Raw genomic sequence first — 14,734 nt, 5'->3', positions numbered from 1 at the left:
AATTGATAGGTTTTGTAGCCAAGCACGTACAGAGAAATACAAACCCCTACTTTGCTCATACAAAGCTTGGTAAGAGTGAGGGCCTTATAAAGGGTGAGCACAGAAAAGGTCTGTACGTCCTAACTGACTTGACTTTTAGAAGAAGTGCTGATTGCAGTAAGGGGTTAAGGGTCTAATTATCAAGAAATGTGATTTGTCAATGCAACTTTTCAATTAAATTTGCTTTAATTTCTAACATGAAAACCTAAACTATCAGAGTTATTTACCATTTAACCTATGCCGTGACACTTGCTCCGATAAGTAGATTTTGTGGCAAAACCTAACAGCTGCATAATTACCACTAATAATAGCAGTGAAAGTTTACAATCTCGAAATACGTCCTGGTAGTGTAACTGAGTATGCATGACCTTAGGCTGTCATTGCACACTGTCAGAGCTTGAAAAGAGGCCCACTCCATGCCCTCTTCCAATTGGTAGGAGTGGGCGCGCACCATCTGAAAATTTCATTAGCTCCCATAGTTGAGCACAGAAAACTGTTAGGAGCAAATTTATCAAATTGTGGAGAGAGATAAAGGGGAAAAGTTGCTCAGAGCAACCAATCAGTTTCTGTAATTTTTCTAGTACATAAAGAAGAGATTTAGGCTAAGCGCAAACTCTTATTGGGGGTGATAAATTCAGACTTTAAAAATAATTGTACCTCAAAGCACACAATACCGTCCCATCCAGAAGCCGTGATCTCTCCAATAGTTCCTTTTAGTTTTAGTAGTTCACTTTAGCCCAGAAAATAATCCGGTATGCATCACCAAGATTGTATGCAACTAGTGGTGTGTTAATCACTTTTTACGTCTCCTCCGTAGTGTACTTCTTATTACCTGGATATATATATATATATACAGTATATATAAATATAAAAAAGACAGAAAATATACAATAGTGTAACACCGTTTAATCATGTGACAAATTTAAAAACAGGAGTGAGGCTGCATACCAGGTAGTGAGGTGTATGTACTACACCAATACACATTTAGGACATTCAATATATTAGGTACCTCCCGGAAACAAGAATCCATGTACGTCTTTGTCTGGGTCGGCTGTCCTCCTCTAGCAATCTACCAACGTGTTTCGGCTACTGAGAGTCTTTATCAAGGTATACTGGGCCGGTTGTATGGAGGCTTTATTTTTCCCCCTTCCTGAACCCTCATTGGTGGATACGTTTGAGTGAGTTATCTTTACATAATACATTTAAAAAGTTGCGTATGATAGAGGTGGGAACACCAGAGTGCAAGCTATAAGGGGGTATAATGAATTCACTTCCAATACTGCGGCCTGGAAGTGAAAATAAGAAACTGAGCAGAAGTTGAAAAATTATGATTTAGTATAGATATAACGATTATTGAAAGTGATACAACACTACTAAATGTTTTTATCTTATAAGGTATTATATTGAATGTATGAATGTCATTTTTAAATGTTTTATGTAAAGTTAACTCCCCCGAACGGATCCACCAATGAGGGTCCAGGAAGGGGGATAAATAAATCCACCATACAACCTGCCCAGTATACCTTGATAAAGGCTCTCAGCAGTCAAAAGGCGTTGGTGGATTGCTAGAGGAGGACAGCCGATCCAGACTAGGACGTACATGGATTCCTGTTCTTGGGAGGTACCTAACATACTGTATGCCCTAAACCTGTATTGGTGTTGTACATACATTTCACTATCTGGTACGCAGCCTCACTCCTGTTTTTAAATGTGTCACGTGATTAAACGGTGTTACACTATTGTATATTTTCTGTCTTGTTTATACATATATATCCGAGTGATAAGAAGTACACTACAGAGAAGACAGAAAAAGTGATTAACACACCAGTTGGATACAATCTTGGTGACGAATAGTAGATTATTTTCTGAGCTAAAGTGAACTTCTACAACTAAAATGAACTATTGGAGAGAGCACTACTTCCAGATGGGACGGTATTGTGTACTTAAAGATACAATCATTTTTAAAGTCTGAATTTATCTCCTAAATAAGAGATTGCACTTAGCCTAAATCTCTTCTTTATATATCACAAAAGGTGACTACAGGTAGGCATCAGGTTTACACAGCCTCTCATTTTGAAGCGGAATAGTTGTTGTAATTGTTTTCCTAATTTTTGTAGTACAGCCTATAAAATGACAGAAGCTGATTGGTTGGTACTGTTTCCACTTTATTTCTCTACAAGATTTGATAAATCTCCCCCTTAGTTTTCAGAGTTGATAAATAGCATAATTACAACATCCCCATACACTGTATTGGGACTGTAGTATGCTCCAATTCCTACAGTAACACAGGGAATATTTTGCAATATCTCCTGAGTTTTAGACTTAATAAATAGACTTTTTACTAAATTTAGTGATAATGATGTGGAAACTTCTGTTTCCGCACGATTTCCAGTGCCAAAGGGCCCGACAAATACAGTAGGCTCCAAAGATAGTGGCACCTACCTACGCCATTGGTAGCTGGTATTGTGACGGATCATCACAGCATTCAACATGCAAAAACAAAATTCCTAAAGAGCCACTTTCACCATAACATATCTTTTATTTATAATATTCTTCTCACTGCAAAATTAAATATGCCCATTTGTCACTGAGAGATAGCACCATACAACATACAGTATTAAACGACATAATAGTGGGATTTTCCACAGGAAGGCAGAGCCAAAGATGCCAGACAGTTTAGTTATGAATATTTATCTGCTCTCAACATGCTACATAAAAAAAAGACCGTGCCTCTTAGCAAAGGGAATGGGTATGAAATACCGGCAGCTGAAGAGTGCCTAACCCTAACCTCCCCCCTAGTGCCTAACCCTAACCTCCCCCCTAGTGCCTAACCCTAACCTTCCCTAAGGGGTACCTAAACCTAACCCCCCCATCCTCACACCCTAACCCTAACACTCCCGGGGGGGGTGCCTAACCCTAATTCTCCCCGGGGGTGCATAAAGCTAACCTCCCTTCCCCGGGAAGCAGTTCATACTTACCCGGCCCTGGACTTCAGCAGTCCGGCGGTTCGGGATGCCGACGCTGGTATCCTGTTCCCCTTCAGGATATTGGCGTCGGCATTTTGGCAGGCGGCGGGATTCCAGCATCAGTATTTCGACACCCGGCATCCCGTCCCCCAGCATCTCAACTACATCCCACCCGGGGATTTGGTGAAAGTGTTTTCTTTTATTTGAGATGGGGGCAGGGAATAAATTGTGCCTAATTGCCCAACAAGCCTATGTATTTCCCAGTCTTTGGAAACGCTACTATAAAATCAGTCTGAGCCTATATTTGCGGGTTTGTGAATAGTCTGGAAAGTGCACACAGTGAAAATAGTAAAAACATTGCAAGAAAGTCCTACCTCCTTCCAAATTAGGACTTTTATTAACTTATGCATCCATTGTCCCCTAAATACTGCCCTGTTTAGCTTTTCATAAATTATGAGAGTGAGGGAACTTTGGGATGTATTTATTACCTGTGTCACTTTTGTGTGTTTAAGCCTTTTATTATTGTACATTGCTCAAGGAAAAGGCTGCGTACATCTCTATGGAGCGTGGAACACTTCTCTCAAAGCACTTTCTCCACCCCAGATATTTCATTTATTCTGAACAGTAACACAAAATCACTTTTCACTTATGTGTAAAACTAGAGATACTTATTATATTACTTCATTATAATGAATAAAAAAATTTTTAAACATATTACACTATGGATGTGTATCTCCTTGGTAATGTTATCCTGCTATAAAGCAACCAGAGTGAGAAAAACAAGCCCCCAGCATGACTGGAACACATACACTAGGGGTATATGGTGCTGTGGACATGAGGGGTCTGCACTGGGCGACACCAACTCTAGTGACCCCACTGTTTGAAAACTTTTAGTATTTCAACCTATTTACTGCACTAGAAGACTCCATTTTCTTTTCAACAGGCAATAAGGAGTTAGCAGCTACTCTAAAGCAGAGGAAGTGTCCAAGCATTTACACTGTAGTTTTTCATGTATAGCTATAATACAGTATGTACTAAGGTGTAGCACCACCTATTGCCACAAATATGTTTACATATACAGTATATATATATATATATATACATATACACATAAATATATAGAAATATATATATTAAAAAAAACATATATACCCTCTTACATATATAATGTAGGACACAGTCCTCTACTGCCTTCATGCTTCCTTACTGTTGTTTACCTAATACACCTCATCTGTTTCTTTCACCAGCTAATTTAATATCCTTTGTTCCATTACATTTCCAAAAGCCAGTGAACATATAAATGTGCAGCAAGCCTAGGCCCTAAGGCCGGTGGATCAAGATGGCAGGCAGGCTTTGGTGTCCCTGAGGAATTAAGAGCCAGAAGGGTGATTGGACACAGTGACCTGTCTGTACGAGATGAGAGAAAAACAGGAGGGCTGTAAGGCTGATGAAGTAACCTGTCACTCACAAGACCAGGTCTCTAAGTAGCAAGAACAGATACAAATACAGGGTGAGATCATTACAATTAAAATCAGTAAATATTTTAATATAAAATGAATATTTTTGATATATATTATGAATGATGACAAAATGTATTTAACTTCTCTTATTTTAGTCTAGCTATATAAGCCAAGAACATGCATTTGTCATATGTTTCTCACATTGCCTCAACATTATATTTAAGTTTCCCTCTATTTTTTTATATTGTCCTATTAATATATGTGTATGTTTTTGTTTAGCAGTGTTTCACTTTATCAATTTACATTGCTTTCCTGCTTTTACATTCTGTCTGGTCACTATCATATCATCTGTTTGTATTATTTGAAAATTGTATAGAGATTGTAGAGAGATTAGATTGTAATACAACCATGTAAAATAAAAAAAATATGGTATGGTACATATTATATATTGATGAGAAAATCAGTGCAGGCAACCTTACTGGTTCATGCAGTCAGACTCTGAGGATAGAGAACATGCTTAATGCTGAGCAGCATACTAGTAACTAGTCACATTGTGCATAAACAAAATCTTCTGACTGCTACCATCCAATCCCATGGTAAAGCTTACTTGCATTAACTAGTGTAAGTTTGTTGCACATACCCACTACATATAAACATAATAGTAAATTAAATATAGACTTTTATAAATAAAAATACATATTATATTCTTCAGTTTCTATTGATGACATTGCGAAGTCAATAAAATTGTCTTAAATGTCACATCTAAAAATGACCTATTTTTGCGGCATTTCCATGCGTTCAAGAGATAAAAAATGTTCTTGTCTTACAGTCTTCTACTGTAATCTAACTTTCTGATTATTCACATAAAATCACTGATAATAAATTTGCTATAGGCCAGGCTGTACTATATATTTTAATATATACTTGAGGGAGGATTATGGAACATCTCTAAAATAAACTGAAATACATGACTGAAATGTTTATTCAACTGCTAGCCTATATTTTATTTAAAGCAAAATACAAAATTGGTTCGCTGTAAAACAAATCTGAATTATAAATGAAAGTATGTCAATGGTAGTATTCAAAGCAACATTAATTGACACATATGGCATTTTTCAAGAGTTTTGTCTACTGACAGCAATGTAGGCAAATTATTTTAAACACACATATATATTTATGCTTTCCAAATCATATGAATAATATATATAAGCTTTAGAATAACAGTGCATAGTATAAACATTAAAATCAATGCATTAAAAAAAAGAAACTTATTTTTGCATTTTTGATTATGCAATAGATATGTATCTATATAGTATCTTTATTTTATATAAAGATCATTTATCATAGTACACTTCGATACTGTATAAGTCAGAAAATACTACACTAATGTAGCTCGATTTTCAAAGAGTTTAATACACTGAAGGTGAATAGTGGGTTAAATTAAATATTTTAACTACATATTTTGTTTTAAAAGAAATAAAGCTGATTAAAGTGAACAAACTGAATAAATACACATTTGCATTTACACTGAAAACTGAAATGCACTTATTAAATGTAAAACAATATGACATATAATGTGGTAAAATCACATTGTTGTATTTCTATATTCTATATTTCTGTAAGTGGTCAGCACTGTAATATACCGCTGTCATTACTTGGTTATATACTGAATAGTTCTTCCCTTAGTCTAGAATATAAGAGTATAGAGCAATTTCAGCACTAAAATATTTCTGTACCTTAAGTTTTGTGACAAATTTATTTTAAGACATTGAATTTTAAATGATCAAGTATTTTTATTTTAATGTATGTTCTAAGCAGTTACTTAGAAGCAAAACACTTTCCTTGAGCCCATTTCTGAATCATGCATAAACTTTATATTCCTTTTTGACAGTCCAAAACTCGTTGTAGTCAAATAATGTAACTTTAAATAGCTATGATAACCACATAAATGCCATAATTGTCAGCATATAAAAATCAAATACATTCAGTATACAAGGCTGTTTTATTCCAATTTCTGCCATTTCTTTGACAATAATTGCAACAACCTACAACTGGGGAATTCACACTCGTAGCTTTTATTAGAGACATCAGCTACTTTAAAAGTCACAAAATGTATTGCTGTTTGGCTTCCCAATCTCATACAGCAATATGTAAAATGACATGTTAACTAGTAATAAGCTGCGGTAAATGTAACTCTGGTTTCTAAATATTTACATTCTTGACAATTATCGTAACAAGCATCAAATATTTGTTACCTACAGTATTGATTTATAATTTTGTCTCATAGGCTGCTATTTGAAAACATCCCAAATCAGAGGACTGTAATCTACTTTTTTATATATGAGCAGGTGTATGCAAGCAAACACAAGCTAACGGAAACAACATACATTACACTTATCAGACATATCTCTGAAGTAAGACAAGGACTCACTGACCCATTCGGAAGACAAAAGACGGCGAAATGGTAAAGCTTTAAAAATCAGCTTGTGAGGCCTCTGAGAGATATTCATCCGGCATTTCATCACAGCAGACCCAGACCTGTTCACCTCCCTGGATACAGCGAGGAGAGAACTAAATAGAGCTGTTTATTAAAGCTGTTGTGCTGGATCGCATTAGGAAGCTTGAACAGACCACCTGGACCTCTCAGATTCTGGCAGGGTTTAATTTCCTTGCCGCCCCCTTTGCAGCAGCAGTGGACCACTGGCTTTACTAAGCTGGATACCTCTATTTAAAGTAAGATACTGGACATAAATAGATAGATAGATAGATAGATAGATAGTTAGATAGAGATATGGTAGTATTTATATACACTAAAGAATCAGGCCAGACATATAGAAAAACAACTGTGATTTATAAACTGACAATTGCGCTTAAGTTACAATATTTACTCATTTGCATATTTCTGTAAATAAATTAACAATGTAAAACACATAGTACGTTATTAAGTGTATTTAAATTGAAAGTATAAACAAGCTAACAGTATCCCTTACATACCACGTTTCTAGCCTCACTAGCAGCCAAAGATACTGAAAATGGTGGTGTAAACATGAATGATGAGAAGCAGATGGAAAGATCCTGGTAGGGATTGGGGAGAAAAAATAAATTAATTAAAAAGGGAGTTGAGAAATGGCTGACACGATACCTGGCCAATTACAGCTTGCATGGTCCCTGTGTCCTGCTGCTGAGCTGAAAGATCACAATCCGTCATATGTTGTCTTTGAAAGACAGAATGGGGGTTTCTGCCATGCATCTGTCAATCAACTTCTGCACTCACAACCATCAGTAAAAGCAAAAGGGGAAAGAAAAAAAAAGTCAAGCTACACCAACAAATAGGATGAAACAATCATGTGACCTTCAACGCACACACAGACTTACACTAGATACACAACGTATGAATTTTCTGCAAACGTGAAATGACATTGACAAATGCCCAATACAAACTAAATAAAGTGAGACAGGCAGACTCTCACCAAATACAAAACATGTCCTGCTTCAGGTGAAGTGGCTTATAAAATAGAAAGCTTATTATTATTAATTATTATTATTATTATTATTATTATTTATACACAAACTTTCCTGGGGTGAGTTTTTGCAGGAAGAAAGAACAGTATTTAAATCAGAGAGATCACAAAACTCATAGGTCTCTGCTTCCCCCTCTTGAAAGAGCTGAGCAGCCTAAGTGCTCCGTTCTGTAATGTGCCCATGTCAGAGCGAAAAAAAAAAGAGAAAAATCAATGTGATGCTTCTCCCACAAAGTGCAAAATGAAATGCGGACAAAGCGTTTCATAATCCTGTTCCCTTATGAGTTGAAATGTCTCAGTTAAGATTGTGTATTGGACCAGTGATCGAAAATTAAAGCTCATAACGCACAAGAAAAAATGACTGCGGGTCTGTAGGTGATGGGAGCAACATATTTGTCACAGTTTCCAGAAATACTGACTCAAAAATAAGGTACTGAATAATCTTTAGTTTTTTTGTTGCTTTACTAATGAACTTTCTTCAAAGAATATGACATATTGAAAATAAATGAGAGGTTACATCAGACCTCTGTCATCTTAGGACATTACAATAATCATTAGCTGCAAAATGAATGACATTATACTTAAAGTTGCACTACTACTACAGAATATACTTCCCCAAGGTGGCTCCTCCCTCTAACTGATACAGAGGGGAAATGGGAAAAGCAGTTGCATGTAGCCAACCTCCTCTGTCTCTCTAGCAGCCCTGACCAAAAAATGTTGGCTTGTGATTGGTCCTACGGCTCACAAAATCCCATCCGCTATTTGACGTTGAATAACAAAAATAATTTGCTGTTTATATGGTACTGAGCTGATAGAAAAAGTGTAGAAGACCTTGGGCCACCAGCAACAGAGCCACCTACCTGGGGGGTTTACATGATCCCGGCGCCTATAATGCTGGCAGTGAGAATCTCGGCAGCAGAATCCTGACGATGGAAATTCCAATGCATGCAGGTAAGTACTCTAATCCTTCCCCTAACGCTACTCCTAACCCACCCCAGCCTAACCCTAATCCTTCCATTTGGCAGCCTAATCTTAACAGCCCCAACCCCCACGCAGCCATGCCCTAATTCTCCCCCTGGTGCCTACCCCAAACCTAACCCTAAGCCTCCCCCTAACCCTAATACTCATTGTCGGGATCACAGCCGTTGGGATTCTGGAGCCGGGACTCTGACTGCTGTTGGGATTCCAGAGCCAGGATACTGACTGCCGGCATTGTGTGCACTGGGATGCCGACTACATCCCCTACCTGGTGCTAAGTCCAAACATTAGTCAATTGTCACTTCCACTGTCATCACTACACTGCTGATGTCTGATTTAGCTGGTTTTAAAGTGGCAATAATATTAAATACAAAATTAGACATGTTTTGTATTTAATATTCCTTCCCTTTTAGATCCAGTGGCAGCATTGAAACTGCTTAATAAGTTACCTCTTTGCGGTGCTTGCAGTGCCGTGTTATACTCTCATTTCTTTTGGACAATATTCACACTGTGCATGAGATTTCAGGGTCAACCAGGACTGACATATGTACCACATTTTTTCATTTTGTTTAAATATTGTAATAAATAAAGCCAGAATAATAAACATATATGTGTAAACTATAAATAATTATTAAAAAAAACTTGTTTCATTTACAATAAAAATGCATTTACACATAATACTAGTATTCAAACTATTTAAAAAATGTTTACCTGTAAGGGAAAGGTCTCCTGGCATAACCAACCTGATGCTATGCAGTGGCTACTGTCTTTGGGCCTGATTCAGAAGTTGATGCAAATGTTGCCGCCTCTAGATCTTTGCACTCAGCAGCTGTGCGAAAATATGCCAACTAAATATATCCACTGGCTGCATCTGAAGATGGGGCATCGAATCAACACCGCGACCCTCAGGGCCAGTGACTGCAGCGAGGATGCAGCCACTGGCTTCAGCCCACTCAGAAAACAGGGCCGACACCCCCATTTTCTGGAGCGCAACCCATCTCCGCCGCAAAATGCATGCAGCTTGTCAATCAGGCTGCGGCTAACAGGACACTGAGACTGGAGCCGCACCATCGCAAGATATGCACACTGCAGCCTTGGCGCATGCACAGTCATGAAAACATCAGTCAATTGTGACTGAATTAGGACTGTGTCTGGGGCTGAATCAGCTTCTATGTCCTCTATGTCAGCCTCTATGTCAGCACTGCCTTTCAGTTAGTGACACAGAATCTCACTGTGCCTCCAATCTGCAATGGAGGCACACATATCTCTACAATGCAGGCTACAGCACCACAACAACATAATCATCATTTATTATTAATTATAATTACTTGTCATGTTATCAGAATATCACATCACTGGTACCATGCCACTCTCTGAGCACCAACAAAGATGGGATACAAATTGTATGGAGCAGACAGTGCTGGGCCCCCACTAGAGAAATTAATCCTTGGCGAACATGAGTTACTGTTGAAAATATGTGTGTACTGGCTTGATGATGCAGCAGAGTTTCTTTACATACCAGTGAATGTCCTGAGACTATGAACATCCCAGTTACTTAACCTGTGTAGTGATCTTATTAAAGATAAAGCAGGTAGAGCCGTACTACTGTTGTACACGCTGGTGTATGGAGCGGAGATTGAGTGGAGCAAGGTGTCATAAAGCTTTCTAGTCAGTGAATGAAGGGCTCTTGGCTTGCAGGTAATTGCAGATCTTACAAGATCTAAGTGGATGACAATTGTCTCCCACTGTGGCACACTAACAAAGTGACAAGATGGCACAGTGCATGCGCAGTACTTAGTTTGGTGGCCATCTTGGAAAAGGGAATGAAGCCTCCCTGGAGGATTAACATGGAGTCTGCGCAGTAGTGCGCTCCCCTTTCATCAATTACAGCAACAGTTAGAGGGACAGACTGTGTTACACATCCAAAGATGGTTTGTGTACAGGAAATAGAGACTGCACACTGCTCAATATCTGAGCTCTAATACCACCTATAGTAGACACACTATACTGTGATGATAGAAACACATGCATATTTAAGATTAGACGTACAGTGGTACCAGACCAGATGTCTAATTACATTGTGTTATGTCATGTCAGTAATCCTGTTATGTATGTTGTTGATAATTTTGAATTAACTACCGTTAAATCATTTTGTCTTGTTAAAAATTGCTGAAGATTTCACCCTTTCAGTTTGGTGCATAAAGCTACTCCTACCTCTGTCAGTGTTATTGTTTTGGACTGATGCTTGCCTCTCTGTGGTGATTAATTTCTGTAGTAGCCTACAACATAGCTCAAAAACGGAGACCCCCTATCAAGGTTAGTGTATCGGAATACAGATTCTCATTGTCTAGAATAACCCCACATGTCCCATTGTCAGCAAATCCTTTTTATTCTGAGCCTCCTAACTTCACATTGTCACACATTGAAAAAAAATATTGGTAATCACTGTCTCATCTTACAGCAAACATCCCAGGAGTTTTAGCAGAGTGCCTGGCAGGCTCATAAGCAGCTTAGCACTCAATACATTCGGACTGTGCCAGACAGCATAATCAATCCACAATTTTTGATCCTGGCAAAGCAATACGGAGATTACAAAAAGCAGGGGAGATTGATCGCAGCCACCCAGTGCCACTGTGGGCAGACCCCCTTATGTCCGGAAATGGGACTCGTGTCCTGGATCTTCCCCCTGGTGGTAACCCTGCTAGACATGGTGTTCAATGTCGGTCTGCAGAGTGATATCAGGGGGTGATTCAGCTGTGGACGCAGTGACAGGGATCACGCAGATTGCAGATTATCGGGAATCTGCTCATGCACCTGACCTATGTTGCAGCCATTTCTGGGTGGGGAGCGGGCGGCAACAGCCTCCGTTTCCTAAACTGAAGGTGTGTCGCTGCCTTTGGGGGGAGTGGAGAGGCCAGGATCTCTGTTGGGTGACTTTCCTGGGCTCTTTTATTCATCTGCGGCGGCCAGCTTGTATGACCCCATGGTCACTCACTGGCGAAAGGGATCATAGATGATCCGCTGCTGCGACCATGGACCCAGCTCGGATCAGTAATGCATGCAGCATATCCACCCGCACAGGGGCTGGCTGGCAACTTTCAGCCTGGGTGGCAAACAAGGGCAAGTGGCCCAGCTTTTCTACCAGCAAATGCAATTTTAAAATGCGTAATGTGGAGCTGCAGAGCAGAAAATATTGTCGGATTTTTTTGCAGGGGTCCTATCCTATATGTGATAGCTATTTATGGGATGGGATGAAATATATTGCAGCTGTCTCATGTGTTTGTTACTTATGTATCATGCACATTGACATTTATGTAGGGGGCAAATGTAGTAATTATTTAGGTGACATGCACATGTGCAAGTACAACCTACATAAATATCAATGTGCATGATATATAAGTAACAAAAACATAAGACACCGAGGGGTAAATTTACTAAAGTGAGAGTTTTTAGAAGTGAGTTTTAGAAGAGATGTTGCCCATAGTAACCAATCCGATTCTAGCTATGATCTTCTAGAAGGTGCTAGTTAAATGTTAAGTAGAATCTGATTGGTTGCTATGGGCAACATTTCTTCTAAAACTCACCTCTGAAAACTCTCACTTTAGTAAATTTACCCCCTACACTATACATCATTCCATTGCCTAAATAATTACATATAGTATAGGAGGACCCCTGCAATATATAATAGTGAAGTGTCCTATGTGTTTGTTACTAATATAAAATATGCTGGCAGTGGCACTTACGTTGCACTTGCCTGTGTAGTAATTGTTTAGGTGACATTCACATGTACATGTCACCTAAATAATTACATGTGCAAGTGCAACATAAATGCAAAATATTTTATATAATTAGTAAACATGTAGGACCCAGCAGTATTTATAATACATACAGTATGCAGCCCATTGACATAATATAAAATAAATGTGTGACAGTTACACACTCATGTTCCACTGCCCTTACCTGTTTTGCCTCAGTCTTTGGCTGCGCATGGATGCCCTGGAGTTGCTGGAGTCCACCGGACATGGACGGTGGTGGAGCCGTGAGTTGTGACTCACGAGCTCCGCAAAGGCCCAAGGGAGGAGCTGCTGCAGCTGGGCATGCGCGGCAGCCCTCCCGTGGCCATTTTAGTATGGGGAAGCCAGGACTCTGAAGCCCGATCGGAGCTCCGCTCGGGGTAGCTGCGGCGCCATGCGGCCGGGTAGGTAGTGTGAGCCGGGACATGGGACCGGCTCAGCGCTGGTGGCCCAATCATCTCTCTCTAGGTGGGCAGGGAGCAGGAGCATCCGCTGTCTGCCTGCTGGAACCTGATGGCCCTGGAATACTAAAATCGTACTGGCCCGGGGGGCAGATGGCACCCTGCCCCCCAGCCCAGCCTGCCACTGCATCCGCAGCTGAATCACCCCCTCAGTTCTGCAGTGATTTCTGAAACTGAAGTGATTTTGGAAGCTTTACTGATTTCTGTTCTGTAAGTCAGTCAGTCTGCTCCTGATATACCCCATTCCAAACGTATGAGTACGCCGCACTGCATTGTCATTTACTCCAAATTTGCATAGTTATGCAGGTTATAGGCGAGGACAATGTAAAAAATAGAAGGCTTCAGGTGTACTTCAGGGTCTAGCCTTCAGACCGGGCAATGCTGGGTATCCCAGCTAGTTGATAATAACAGGCTTATTTGAAGTGCCAATTCAGAGATTATGGGTTTCATTATGAGTTGGTTGCATGCTTGTTGCTTGGCATAAAATTAGGGATTTGCGCCAAGCCCCTTGTTTTGGTTTTGGATCTGTATCTCCTTCGTGTTTTGGAACTGGATTTGGTTTTGGCAAAACCGCCCTTACGTGTTTTGGTTTTAGATCTGTATTTTTTTCTAAAAAATCATAAACACAGCTAATAATCACATAATTTGGGCCTATTTTTGTTCCTACAGTTTTATTAACCTCAATAACATTTATTTCCAGTCATTTCCAATCAATTTTGACCACCTCACAGCTTACAATATTGATTTCATCTAGTTTAGGCCAAAAGATTGCACCCAGCTAGCTGGCTGACTAGGCTAAGCGACAGCAGTGGGCGGCACTAACATGTGGCAGTTCAGCTTCCAACATGGCACAGAGTGACACTACATTGGTAGACAGGAAGGCAGTTTAATAAACTTTACGACCCCTAGGAAGTTTAAAAACCAAGAATGTTTTCATTAATTAAAAACTAGGTCTGAGACCCGAGGGAATTGGAATACGTTTATGGGCTGAAGACAGGGAGAGGACTGAAGGATTGATCAGTTTTTAATTTAGTTTTTATTTTAATGTTTTGATTCTTAAGAAAATGTATAAAGGAAGACCAATCTAGGATCAAGTTCTTCAGTTCCTAAAAGACATCTTTGATCTGGAGGAGGTTTTTTAATTTTTATACATCTAATAGAAATGAGGTGGAGGTGCTGCTAGAACATAATGTAAACAGACGTTTGTACTCATGGAGGCTGTTAGGGGTAATGGGACCAAGAATTACTGTTTAAATCAGAGGAAAGCAGCCTGTAGTTTTTCTGGCTGAACTAGAACTCCCAACATCTGTGATGTTTGCTGGGCCTACTGGAAGTTATTTGTCAACAACAGGTGGCGTGCTTCAAGTTACCTCAGCCTGCTTTACGCACTGTATGTACCATGTAAATATGTATGCGACCAATATACACAACTCATTTTTGTATTAAATGTATTTGCACCTTATTGCAAACATCATGGCAGGAAGATGCTCTGGGCTGCTGCTCATATTTGTCCAC

General features: G+C 39.4%; 1 protein-coding gene across 2 annotated transcripts in view; it reads right to left on the bottom strand.

The window, feature by feature from the left end:
* Positions 1 to 7,715, bottom strand: part of POU6F2 (POU class 6 homeobox 2) — a 750,988-nt gene extending 743,273 nt beyond the window's left edge. The window contains exon 1 of one of the 2 annotated variants that reach the window (XM_088478147.1): positions 7,608 to 7,715. In XM_088478147.1, coding sequence (XP_088334273.1) covers positions 7,608 to 7,715 — 108 coding nt within the window. Of the gene's footprint in view, positions 1 to 6,900; positions 6,988 to 7,607 lie in introns of those variants that run through there. The other variant, XM_088478148.1, reaches the window with a different exon arrangement.
* Between the last annotated feature and the right edge of the window lie 7,019 nt (positions 7,716 to 14,734).

The sequence above is a fragment of the Taudactylus pleione genome, unplaced genomic scaffold (assembly GCF_031769625.1).
Source record: "Taudactylus pleione unplaced genomic scaffold, aTauple2 ptg000208l, whole genome shotgun sequence".
Lineage (NCBI taxonomy): Eukaryota > Metazoa > Chordata > Amphibia > Anura > Myobatrachidae > Taudactylus > Taudactylus pleione.
Note: the sequence above shows the minus strand (reverse complement) of the source record. Positions and strands in the feature narration are given on the sequence as shown.